General features: G+C 43.5%; 1 protein-coding gene across 2 annotated transcripts in view; it reads right to left on the reverse strand.

Annotated features, from left to right (window-relative positions):
* Positions 1-12,919, reverse strand: part of thsd7b (thrombospondin type 1 domain containing 7B) — a 267,106-nt gene that overhangs the window by 120,963 nt on the left and 133,224 nt on the right. For both annotated transcript variants that reach the window (XM_004912730.3, XM_002933951.4), the window contains exons 7-8: positions 11,028-11,183; positions 9,335-9,535 (exon numbers count right to left, since the gene is read on the reverse strand). In XM_004912730.3, the coding sequence (XP_004912787.2) occupies positions 9,335-9,535; positions 11,028-11,183 (357 nt within the window). The remainder of the gene's footprint in view (positions 1-9,334; positions 9,536-11,027; positions 11,184-12,919) is intronic.

Below are 12,919 nucleotides of genomic sequence, written 5' to 3' on the forward strand. Positions count from 1 at the left end.
GTGGATAAGGGTCCAAGTGGGGCTTTACATCTAAATCAGTGATATCCAAAGTACTAGCCAAGGGTAGATGATGACATCTAAAATCCCAAGGACCTGTTGATGGCATGGAGACCAAAAGAAGGATCCCGCCCAGGACAAATCCCACACTCTATAGCTGTGTGGATAAGGGTCCAAGTGGGGCTTTACATCTAAATTAGTGCTATCCAAACTGTGGGACAAGCCAGGGGTAGATGTGAGGATTAATGAGTATTTACACATTTACCCAATCATATATCACTGCTAAACTGGTGTCATACATTGAATGGGTCACCAAGATGACCTAAGTTCTTTAAGGGATGCATCTTCTCTTCGTTTTTCTTGCTTTTTGTGCTTTTTAAGGGTCTGCTCCCTCAATATGTATTTTCAACCATCTTAGTTCCTCAGTGCATAATTATATCTAAAATTTTTGGCCATCACACATTCTATGGAACATCTCTTTCGATTCATCAAGAGCTTTAGACATGATCCCTTTTACAGCCTACAATACTTTCTAAAAAGAAGAAAGAAGTTTCTTCATGAGGTATGAATCCTCTGTCCAACTTCTTCTATGAATATTCATAAAGATACTTTACAGCGGTTCCATGGCAAACTTTTCTAATGTATTATTCCACAGCGAGAGGATGGTGCCAAATTAGGAAATTGATAGAATGGCTCTAGATGTCCTTCTATGGAGAGAGAGCCAACAAAATATGCATTACAGATGGGGCTGGTTGCTTTCTTTTGCTGATAGCAAGTATTATTTTGGCATGGAAACTTGACACTTTGGATTTGCTCTTTGGCTTAATATATTTATGTGAAACAGTTGCTTAAAGAGGATGTAAAGTCAAAATCTTAACTCTGTGTTTTTATATATAGCTCTGAGATAGGAAAGAACTGGTTCTAAACCAGGGATCCCCAACCCTTTTTCATTTGTGAGCCCCACGCAGATATAAAAAGTGTTGGTGAGCCACACAAGCATGAAAAAAGCTCTTTGGGGGTACCAAATAAGGACTGTGATTGGCTATTTGGTAGCCCCTATATGGACTGGCAGCCTACAGGAGGCTCTACTTGGCATTAGAATGGGTTTTTATGCAACCAAAACTTGCCTCCAAGCAAGGAATTTAAAAATGGGCACCTACTTTGAGGCCACTGGGAGCAACATCAAAGGGGGCAGTGATAGGGTTGCCACCTCGGCTGGCTTTCTTTGGCAGGCAGGGGGCGGGGGGGACGTCACGGGGCAGGGAAGAGGCAGAGAAGTGATGTCACAGGGGCGGGGCTATGTCGTGACGGTCTGCGATTGGTCGTTGATTTCAGTGAATCCTGCCCGGTTTCCTAATTTGTGAAGCCGGGTGGGAGGTTTTGACCAACCAAGAAAGCCTTTCTGAAAACCGGGCTGTCTGGGTTAAAACCAGACAGGTAGCAAGCCTAGGCAGTGAGCAACATGTTGCTCATTTGCCACTGGTTGGGGATTACTGTTCTAAACAAATCAGATGGCAAAGCAGTCATTGCTAATAGATTCGCCATATTAGTACCACATAGAACACTATATTTTATCTGCAGGAAGCTTTACCATACCTGAGTAGACAGCCCTAGAAGCTCCCTCTGTTTGTTTAAGATAGCAGCTGCAATTTTAGCTCAGTCTCAGTAGCTTACTGCTGTAGCTGTTGGTAACTCAGATCACACATTCTTATGGGAGGGGGTGTGAATTCTTATGAATTCTTATGGGAGTGGGGAGCAAAAAAAGGTAGGGGTAGAGGGAGAGAGCTGCACAGACTTGTGCCCTAAACCTGAAGTAACCCTAAAGGAGAGGAAGTCTGATACCCAAGAACATGTTTACATAAAAGGAGACAAGAAATCCTGTGTTTCTTTAGATAGAGGACTCTATGCAGCATTTCTGTGATTGCATAGGGCTGTATTTACAGCTTTCTGATAAAGCTTACTTATTTTTTATCTTTACTTCTACTTTAATAAAATCCAAATAATTAAACCCCTTATCCATTGCTTCCAATTTCTAGCACCAGGATATGATATCTTGCCAGACTCGCGAGCAGGATGACCCCGGCCACCCAATCAATCTAAGGCTAAATTAAAATACATTTTTGCACATTGAAAGCCCCTTATCTGGCCAGCCTTGGTCGCCCAAGCTTGCACTCCAATAACTTTGCATTTTATACACACAATCTATAAATGTAATGCTGCCGTTTCTAGAGATTCCGGAGCCGCAGCAGAACCAGCCAGGATGAACGCAGAGCGGAGGGAAGTTACGGAAATTGCGTTCCCCGAGTCGCTTTAATATTTATTGGAATCATTTATGCACTAGTGCATTGGACGCCGCAGCCCGCTCATTTGAGTAGAATTGTAATAAATAAACGGTTCAAAGGTGAAACGCGTATCAATGTGCTTGAGAAGAGGAAAGTAAATTAGAAACCCCCGGCACAATAATACCCCCATATATAATTTATGAATTTGCCGCGCTGCGCTTTCACTGCTTGTTGGAATCCAATTAGGCTTGGGAAGTTAGATTAACTATAGGTCTTTCTGAAATAGCTCTCAATTTGAATATTTTCTTTCTGTGATCCAGCCGGTGGAGACGATTCTCAGCCGTAAAGCCGCCGCCTGTGAAAGCTGGCTATCAAACCGCATTGTGCTGCAGTAAAAGATATACGGCTTTTTAAAGTGAGGTCTCAGCTTTATGAACTATGCTTTATTACCTATTTTGTAATGTCAGCCATTTGCTGCTGCAAAATGATGCTGATTATACATCTGAGCCGAGCGCATTTCACGCTGGAAATGAGAATCAGGAATTGACATTAATTCTCCGAAACTTGTCCTTTCAAAATCATTAACTCCCCTTTCCCAAATTGAATGCCCCATAAATAGCTAAAACCAATTGCTTGGAATGCTCAGGTGGATCCATTTAAACCAGCGGCTCCTAATATGTGGGGCTCCTTTAGTGGGGCTTGGAGACGTGGCTGGGGCAGCCTAGCCTGAAGGTCAGTTTGAGCGAGGTCTGGGAAGAATATCTACATACCCATGAAAGTTTATCTTAAAGGTCAGATTTGTGGCAAGACAAGGAACAGAGCTGGAACTAGGAGTAGGGCAGATGGAGTGGGGCAACAACAAAGAGGGGGCAGTGAGCTAGTGAGGGGATGTGAGCGAGAAGAAGTGGTGGAGGCATATAGCGGGGCTGTAGGTTTTAGTATCACATTAGCCTTGGATACTATGCTTGTTCAATGACTCATCCAGGCCCCTCTTATAGGCATTAACAGAATCTGCCCCCCAATATCCCCCGGCAGGAAATTCCCCAACCTCTCTGCCCTCATCGTGAAGAACCCCCTACCCAACATCCCCCAGCAGGGCATTCCCCAACCTCACTGCCCTCACCGTGAGGAACCCCCTACCCAACACCCCCGGCAGGGCATTCCCCAACCTCACTGCCCTCACCCTGAGGAACTTCCTACCCAACATCCCCCGGCAGGGCATTCCCCAAACTCACTGCCCTCACCGTGAGGAACCCCCTACCCAACATCCCCCGGCAGGGCATTCCCCAACCTCACTGCCCTCAACGTGAGGAACCCCCTACCCAACATCCCCCGGCAGGGCATTCCCCAACCCCCTCACTGCCCTCAACGTGAGGAACCCCCTACCCAACATCCCCCGGCAGGGCATTCCCCAACCTCACTGCCGTCAACGTAGGAACCTTCTACACTGCTTCAAATGGAAACTCCGTTGTTCTAACCTAAAGAGGGGCCTCTGGTGCGTTGATTGTTTTTATGGGAAAAAAGAACCCCCCCATCTGCCTATAATCCCCTCTAATGTACTTGTACAGAGTAATCATGTCCCCTCACAAGCGCCTCTTTTCCAGAGAAAACAACCCCAACCCTGACAGTCTAACCTCATAGTTTAACCCTTCCATCCCCTTTACCAGTTTAGTTGCAGTCTCTGCACTCTCTCCAGCTCATTAATATCCTTCTTAAGGACTGGAGCCCAAAACTGCCCCCCATACTCAAGGTGAGGCCTTACCAGGGACCTATAAAGGGGCAAAATTATGTTTCATCCCTTGAGTCAATGCCCTTTTTTTATACAAGACAGCACTTTATTTGCTTTAGTAGTTGGTGAATCCAAGTGACTGGTGGCGGGGGGATACCTGGCTGCTGGACCTTTGGCACCAACATTGCTTGGCCTGGGCCTGGAAAGGAACATTGCTGATCTGATCTGAATTCTCAGATAAATGAGATGAAAGCAATGCAGTTTGAGAGGGAACTTACAGGGCTGATTTGATTTCTTTGCTCTTTAATATTAGAATTTCAATATTTTACATTTAAATATGTAATCTCTCAAACGTAAGGTTATAATATCCCCATACCCATCACTTACACAGAATAAAATAATTGGCTTCATTCTCTCTTTTATTATCATTTCCGGATGAAATGTGTAACTGGCTAATTACGGCGGCAGATGTTGTTCGTCGCATGTTGGCCGTGGCCAAGAATAGCTGATTCTGTACAGTAATATTGTGCTCTATTGTCTCTAGAAACAACGTCCTTCACACTCGTGGTTTGCTATTAAAAATATCAAACCTATAACACCTATTTTGTCATTCATTTTGTCATTGCTATTCTGCGACTCACCCAAAATGCCTTAAAAAAAAACACTAAGGTGCCTCGGAAGGCTAGCCAGAAATAGGAAAGAGATATAGAAATATTATGAAGAACCTCCAAAGTTGCTTCACACTGTACAGAGAGACACCATACATCTATAATATATGAGTAGATATTCTTTGTAGGATACGGGATACTACAGTTTAGTGATCTTTTGAAGAAGAACCAATGAGTTGCTTAGACTTCTGGTAATACACAGTAACCAAAACACCAGAAGGACATTGTGATCTTTGGGTGTTCAGAGCTACAATCATTCAAGTGATGATCTCATGAACAAAGAACAGGGAGTTAGGGGTCAGCAATAGGTCTGACACCTGGTCTTCAAGACCTGGATGAAATGTTCTATTAAATAGTGTTGCTATAAGAAGCCATTAATAGAGTTGGATTTCGGGTCCTATTCTACAACCAGATATTTGGATGTAACTGGTTGCCGCTGGTACAACATATTGTAACTAGTGATGAGCGAATCTGTCCCGTTTCTGTCCCGAATCTTTCAAAAGATGACATTGCCAAGCGAGCGGATCTTAAGGTGTATGGGCACCTTAAGAAAGGAAAGTGTCTCCAATATCAAAGAGAACAGCACCAGTAGAGCTTTGCCAAGGAGACTGGACCCCCCCTAGTAGTAGTTAGAGACAAAACATGCATCCGGGGAAGGGTGGGGGGACCCGTTGCACATCCGGCACCAGGGCCTGAGAGGTCCTACTTACTCTACTGGCTTATTGTTACTCAAGAGATCCCATTTTTAAAGTTATATATTTTGAAACTTTGATTTTGGTTACTCATATCCCTCAAATATCCGCTTCATTTGAATTTGTTAGCGCTGGCGTTTCCAGTAAATGTGCATTGTATTTCTGCCTGAGCCGTCAACCGGTTTCTTTAACAAAAACCCGGCATTATGCTAAATTGTAGCTTTCTTTTAAAGCCACGACGCGAGAGGAATCCGCCAAAAAGTAGTCGTTGTCAAGGGACACGCGGTTTGCTTTGTGCGGTAATTATTTGGTACGCTTCCAGAACAAGACACGGCAACAAAAAAAAAAAAGCGGAAAAAAAGACAGCCAATCATAAAAATGAAATATCAACTCGCAGGGAAGTGCCGCGAAGCCTGATGACTAGTAAACAGCTGCAGGAATATTTATCGCTCTATCTCTTAGCGTGCCTACTGGCTGCTCTCAGAACTTGCGCAAATTTTATATGGTTTAATAAAGGGTGCATTTTAAATCTACCGAATGAGATAAGGTGGAATGAGAGTGTAACAAGTGCCAATATTATACTGACAAAATAAATGACGAGGCCTTGGAAGATAATTATGCAGTATGGAAAGGTAAACTTGGCCAGATAGTCACAGAAAAGAGACTTAAGGCGCCCATACACGTTGAGATTCGCTCGCTTGGCGAGGTCGCCAAGCGAGTGGATCTTCACTCGATATCCCCACCTATGGGTGGGCGATATCGAGGAGCCCCTGGGGCCAAACGATTGAATTATATTGGCGGCAATGGGGCAGTCGGTTCGGGGACCGCATCAACGAGCCGATGCGGTCTGAATCAGACTGAATTTTCTAACCTGGCCAATCGATATCTGGCCAATTTTAGGCCAGATATCGGTCGGGCAGGCCCCTCATTTCTGCCCCTACACGAGCCGACAAGCAGCCGATATCGGTCCCTTGGACCAATTCGGCAGCTTATCGGCCCGTGTAGGGGGACTTTAATTGAGGTGCCCGTCACATCTGAAATTCATATATTTGATATATTCGTATTGAACCAAAGTCCAAGTATTAGCTTTTATTTCACTTGACAATTTAACCCTTTCCGAATACTAATTAGCATGTGCTAATTTATGCTAATTGGGATTCGGTTCAGCCCGGGACAAAGATGGAGGAGAAAAAGCGGTAGAAAGTAGTGATACGCGGGTTGACGTGCTAACCGTGGGTTTACACTTAGATCAGGAGGGTTAGGGTTGAAATTAGGGATGCACCGAACCCACTTTTTTGTCCAAACCCACTTTAAAGGATTCGGCCCAACCCCCGAACCCACTCTGAAGGATCCGGCCGAATCCCGATCCGATTCTGAATCCTAATTAACATGTGTTAATTAGGATTGGAAGGGGTTAAAAATAGCAGCATGGCGAAATTTTTTTTCACCTGACAATTTAACCCTTTCTGAATGCTAATTAGCATGTGCTAATTTATGCTAATTAGGATTGGGATTCGGTTCGGCCCGGGGCAAAGATGGAGGGGAAAAAGAGGTAGAAAGTAGTGATGAGCGGGTTGATCGACATCACGTGCTATCGTGGGTTTACACTTAGATCAGGAGGGTTAGGGTTGAAATTAGGGATGCACCGAACCCACTTTTTTGGATTCGCCGAACCCCCAAACCCACTCTGAAGGATCTGGCCGAATCCCGAACCGAATCCTAATTAACATGTGGTAATTAGTGATGAGCAAATCTGTCCCATTTTGCTTCACCATTAAATTCGCAAAATGGCAAGAAAATTCGCGAAACGGCGAAAAGCATTTGTCTCACTATTTTTTTTTGTCGCCCGTGTTTTTGTTTACGCGACCACACCTTTTTTTTGCGCGACCGTGCCCAATTTGACGCACAAAACAATTTGCCAGTGCCGAAATGTGGAAATTCACTGCAAATCCATGCCTGGTGAAAAAATTCGCTCATCACTAGTGCTAATTAGGATTGGAAGGGGTTAAAAATTGCCGAGTAGCGGAAAAAAATTTCACCTGACAATTTAACCCCGGTGCATCCCTAGTTGAAATTTCGGCAACCATTGTGGGTTTGAGTTGGGTATAGGATCAATTGGGGGAGTACATTCTTCCTCTGCTCCGGAAGTTTCCCTGCCTTGGAACCTAAGGCACACACAGAAGTAGCATTAAGAGGGGAAAGATTTGGGTCCTACAATGGCAACATTTTGCGAGTCGGGTGCGGGTTCAGTTTTTTCTGACCTACACATCTCTAATACAAGGGACGGTATATTTACCAAACTGACAGAATAAGGATGATTTACCTACAGGACAAATGTTGAGCTGAAATATTGACCTATAAGTATCCTATACAGGCAGCATGTGGTTTCTGTTTTATGAATGTACATAATAATAATATACCACAGTTAAACAATTAGACTATTTTTAGCCATAGGACCATCTAGACACTGGAACTAAGTCTCAATGGTCTGTCTTTAATCCTGTTTGATCACAGTTGGTCCTTCAGGACAGAATTGTAAGACTCATCTGGATCTTGAACCTGGGACCTTCTGGTTGTTGTCTGCTCTCCTTAAGCGCTGGGCGAGCAGAGCAGCTGACAAACGCTTTTCTCTTTCACACTATTATCTTCGGTTTCACTTGGCTTTCACATTCTGTCCCTGCACACTTATAGGGTGGGTTGGCCAGCCAATGAGAGCTGGTTCTGCTCTATAAAAGCCAGTTCACCTCACATCCTGTGCCTGAGCATTGGCCTATTCTGAGTACTGTGGCATGACCCTAGTTTTCTGTTTCTTGCTCTTGAACCTGTCCTTGTTCTCTCCCCTGTTCCTGCTCCAGACCTTCTCCCTTTCAATCCTGCTCTGCCCCATCACCAATTCTTCATCTGCTCAGTCCTGACTGTCTAGTAACCTCTTCACCTTGATCCTGTTCCTGTACTTTTGTCTTTCTGTACCTGTTAGTATGATTTCAGTCCTCGTTTGAAGGACTCAGCCACTATAATCCCTCACAAGAACGTCTGATCTTGTAGCAGCTCCTTCAATTCTAGTTTGACCGATGTTCTCAAGAAGTATAAGTTGGCCAACCATAAACCTAATTGATTAATGGTCCCATGGCACCACTATAGCAACATATATATATAGTCCTGTTTAGTTTATATTTGACACATACTGGTAAGTAAGCACATAGATGACACTTCAACATTCCCTGCAACACAAAGACAATGAGAACTTCACTCCTTATCGTTACCCTGAACTAAAGCAGAGGAGAAACCGTTCCTAACAATCACACATATAAACGCTCAAGGATTTCTAAAGGAAAGCAGGTGCTAAAGAAACAGAATAATAGACTGGGTTTATCTTGGTGTTTAAGAAACAATACATTCGGATCTTATCTCAGGGACACCACAGGGACAAAGATAAAGCGCTAAGGAATATACTGTTATAAACACAAGAACTATATATACCGACAGAAACAGCGAAACTTTGCAATGAGAAAAACAAAAGTGGCTCAATGTCAATCAAATTACTCTCTTATAAGTCATTATTTTCAACACAGTGCTAATGACCCTGGTCTACTGAAGAACTAAGTAGGGCTATTAATATCGAATATACACGTTGTTCGATGTTGCTCTCAGTGCCCCCAAACCAGGGAGTTATTTTTGAATTCCTGACTTGGGGGCAAGTTTTGGTTGAATAAAAACAAGATTTCCTACCACATAAAGCCCCTGTAAGCTGATAGGGTGCATAGAGGCCCCTAATAGCCAATCACAGCCCTTATTTGGCACCTCCATGGACTTTTATGGTGCTTGTGTTGCTCCCCAAGTCTTTTTACATTTGACTGAGTCTCACGAGTAAGAAAGGTTGGGGACCCCTGTATTACATGAAGATAACAAGAACAGCAGCACTGGGTTAGGCAAGAAAGTTGGAGGATCTCCCCAATGGAAACCTACCGTCCTGGTTCTCACACGAGGTGTTCAGCTGGTACTTTCCATGACCACATTCTTTATTTTCCGGCACACAATATGGTTCCCCAGAAATGACCCAGTTGTAGCACGTGGGATCATCGCACGGGATCGACTCTACTAGATGAGAACAGGTTCCCTCGGGTCCCATTGGTTCAACGATAATATTCCTTTTTCTTGATCTGAATCCTGCAAAATATGAAGCAGGCCCTGTTATTCTTCTCTGGCATTAACACTTTTTTTCCTATATTTTTCCTTACTTCTCAATCCGCGCCTCAAAGCCGGTTCTAAAAATATATCATCTTGGCCAAACAACCAAGATCACTGGGGGTCATTTAGAAGTGCAACAAATAATTCCCCATGTTTCTGACCCCATTCTTCCCCAACACACACACTCGTTGCCCCCCGACACTGAGATGCAACCGTGGACCAATTAGTACATTTCCCACAAATTGGTAAAACCTGTGAAGCAAGAATCAGCATTTTGGCCAGACATGGACATTGTTTAACAGTCCCTTTTATTACTATACAGAGACCTATAGTTCAGGGCAAGTATATAGGACTCTTTAGTGCCAGAGAATTATCCTTTTTACTAGGGATGCACTGAACCTATCCCAAAGGATAGATTTAGTGATGAGAAGGCATGGATTTGCAGCGAATTTCCGAATTTCCCCATTGGCGAAATGTTTCGCGAAACTTCCGTGAAAATTTGCCGCAAAAAATTTGGTGTGCAGAATTTTTTTTATCACACGGCAAAAAGGGCAAGGTTGCATCAAAATGGGGGCGGTTGCTTCAAAAAACCCACGGTCGACAAAAAAAATAGCCGCTTCAAGATGTGGGCAACAAAAAAAATAGGCGTGGGTAACAAAAAAGACGAGGGCGACAAAAAAGTTGCACGACAAATGTGTTTCACAAATTTTTCGCCGTTTCGTGAATTTTATGGCAAAGCGAAACGGGACAGATTCGCTCATCGCTATTCAGCAGTATAGCGGTTAATGGAAAAGATCTGATCTAAAGTTGGAAGTTCAACTCAATATTATAGTATAATATTCTCAGGCAACTGTCTTCTCAGCTGCAACTGTAATTTTTTGGTGACTTCTGAATAGGGTTGCCATCTTTTCCACGCCCCCTTTTCATGGCCCCTTACTGACCAATGATGTTGAGGCAGGGGCTGAAGCTGAAAATGGGTGGAGCTATGGTACATCGGGGCAGGACTAGGATGTGAATGGGGGCGGAGCTGCTGAGCTGTCGGGAAAACCAGAGGGAATTGCAGGGTGAAAGAAGTAATGGTCGGGATGGAGGCGGAGTGAGGGGCGGGAAGGAGGCGGAGTGAGGGTGGAATTGGGGCAGGCCAGAGGCAGAAGATTAAGGACTACATTGTCGGTAAATTTATAATACCCTGGCTGGTATTTTACTGGCTAGACTGGTATTTCACCCCACATCAGAATTTACTTTCTATATCGCATCTCTCTGTAACCTACGTATCTGGCAGCTATATTTGTATTGCTTATGTTATATTTCATAACATACTATCCATGCCCTCTTCTATTCACTTATTAGTCATTTATAAAACCCATTCCCATTACTAGCGTAAGTGTAAATGAACAGCATTGAATGTCATTAATAATGCAGTCCATGTCACAAGCAGTTTGTTAATTAAAATAAGGACAGTAAGACCTACCTTTTCTTCCCTGAGGATCAAGACAGTTTTCATGGGTACAGGGCCCCCAGGCAGACCATGGAGTGAGCAGGCAGTCAGAGGAACATGGAATGTTGCACAGCTGAGACACGGGGGGCATAGGTCCCAAGCAAAACCTTTCCTCCACGGGTCTGTAGACTAAACACAAAACCATGATGAATGGATCATAACCAGTTAGGTTCAACATATCAGTATATATACAGTATATATCAGTATTACCAGATATTACCAGATACAGGCTATCCAAAAACAAAGCTTCTGTTTATAAATGTACCAATGCCAGTAATTATATAAAGTACCTATCCATTTATATATATAAAATCCTTGTCCCTTGTCCCTATCTGTATCCGTATAACTACACAGGCTCAATTACCAGGCTGCACCTTCTTCTATCACTTGGGTATAGCAGGGGGTGATGGCAGGAGTCCAGCTCTGATACCTTGTGACCAAACCCTACATTATCATTCTGTTTGTTACCCTTATATAACATTTTTGGAAAAACATACCTCTAACATATTTCAAATTTCTGAAACCCAATTTGGAATCAAACCCAAAAATGACACATAAGATGTGGTTGAAATCCCAGAATGATGCTTCAAAAGGGGACACCAAATATATAGTGATTGGGGTCACAGACAAGTAGATAAAGAGATACTGTAGGTGGAATCTTGCTACGCCCCTGATTTACCAGCGAAACGCGTTAGGTCAGTTTTCATGGTTAGCACAAGCTATGCTCTTCGCCCATTGGCCTACGTGGGTCTGGGATTGCAAACACTTTTGATCCATATGGCGTGCCACTATGTGCATTGAGTAGAAGACAGAAGCCAGATAAGCCTTTTAAATGAAAACACAATACCTTTTATTATTCCTACTATTTCCAGCTTTTACACTATGGGTGCAGATCTCTTTCAGGAACGATATAATAATCTCATACCCAAAAGTTTGTTGCCATACTCCAAATACATACAGGCAAGTTGTCTCCTGATAACACTGACCCTCTGCCCATTTTACATTTCCACCTCTCACTCCTTCCATTGTAAGGTTCTTGGGTAGGAACCTCCTTTACCCCTTCATCTCCCCATCTCCATGTCACTGTATATTCATAATTAACAATATTTATTTGTAAGTTCTTGCACTATTTGCCATCCTTGCCGAGTAAATGTACAGTGCTGAATATACAAGTTCCTCAAGGATCAAATCTGGGAAGAACATCGGTCTACACTCTGCATTGACAAACCCTTTAGGGCATTGGTTAATATAATTATTATTATTTGTTTATAAAGCGCCAACATATCCCGCAGCGCTGTACAATAAGTGGGTTACATACATTGGGCATACAGAGTAACATATAAAGCAACCAATAACCGATACAAGAGGTGAAGAGGGCCCTGCCCAAAAGAGCTTACAATCTACAGGGAGATTTGTTGTTGTACTTTATCAGCTTAAAGCCCCTTGAAAACCCTATATTTGGCCAAGGCACCTCTTATTGAATATGAAAGTTAAAAATATATGAAAATATTGGTGTGCCAGGCATTCAGCCACGGAACCAAGAATATCCAGGCCAGCAATTTCCTTCTGCTCCTTAATCTCTTCCTAACGGACCCTCAAGCCGGGCTCTCAGGTGTATCTATCTAGAGCCAATAGGCCTTCTCCCCAAATCTCTAACTAGGCTGAGCCATCCGGGCACCACTCCAAATGCCAACCCCACCAATAGGGGCCCCACTGCTTTGAAGCCAAAGCCTTAATCCCGTATTCAGAGGAACCTCCCAAATGGCATTTTTTCAGATACTTTGATCACGAATCTCTCTGTTGCACTGGATGTTCTAACCAGGTACATGAATAAGTGGCCGAGCCCCCCGGCTACAGAATAAACA

The sequence above is a fragment of the Xenopus tropicalis genome, chromosome 9, assembly GCF_000004195.4.
Source record: "Xenopus tropicalis strain Nigerian chromosome 9, UCB_Xtro_10.0, whole genome shotgun sequence".
In the NCBI taxonomy this organism is placed as follows: Eukaryota; Metazoa; Chordata; class Amphibia; order Anura; family Pipidae; genus Xenopus; species Xenopus tropicalis.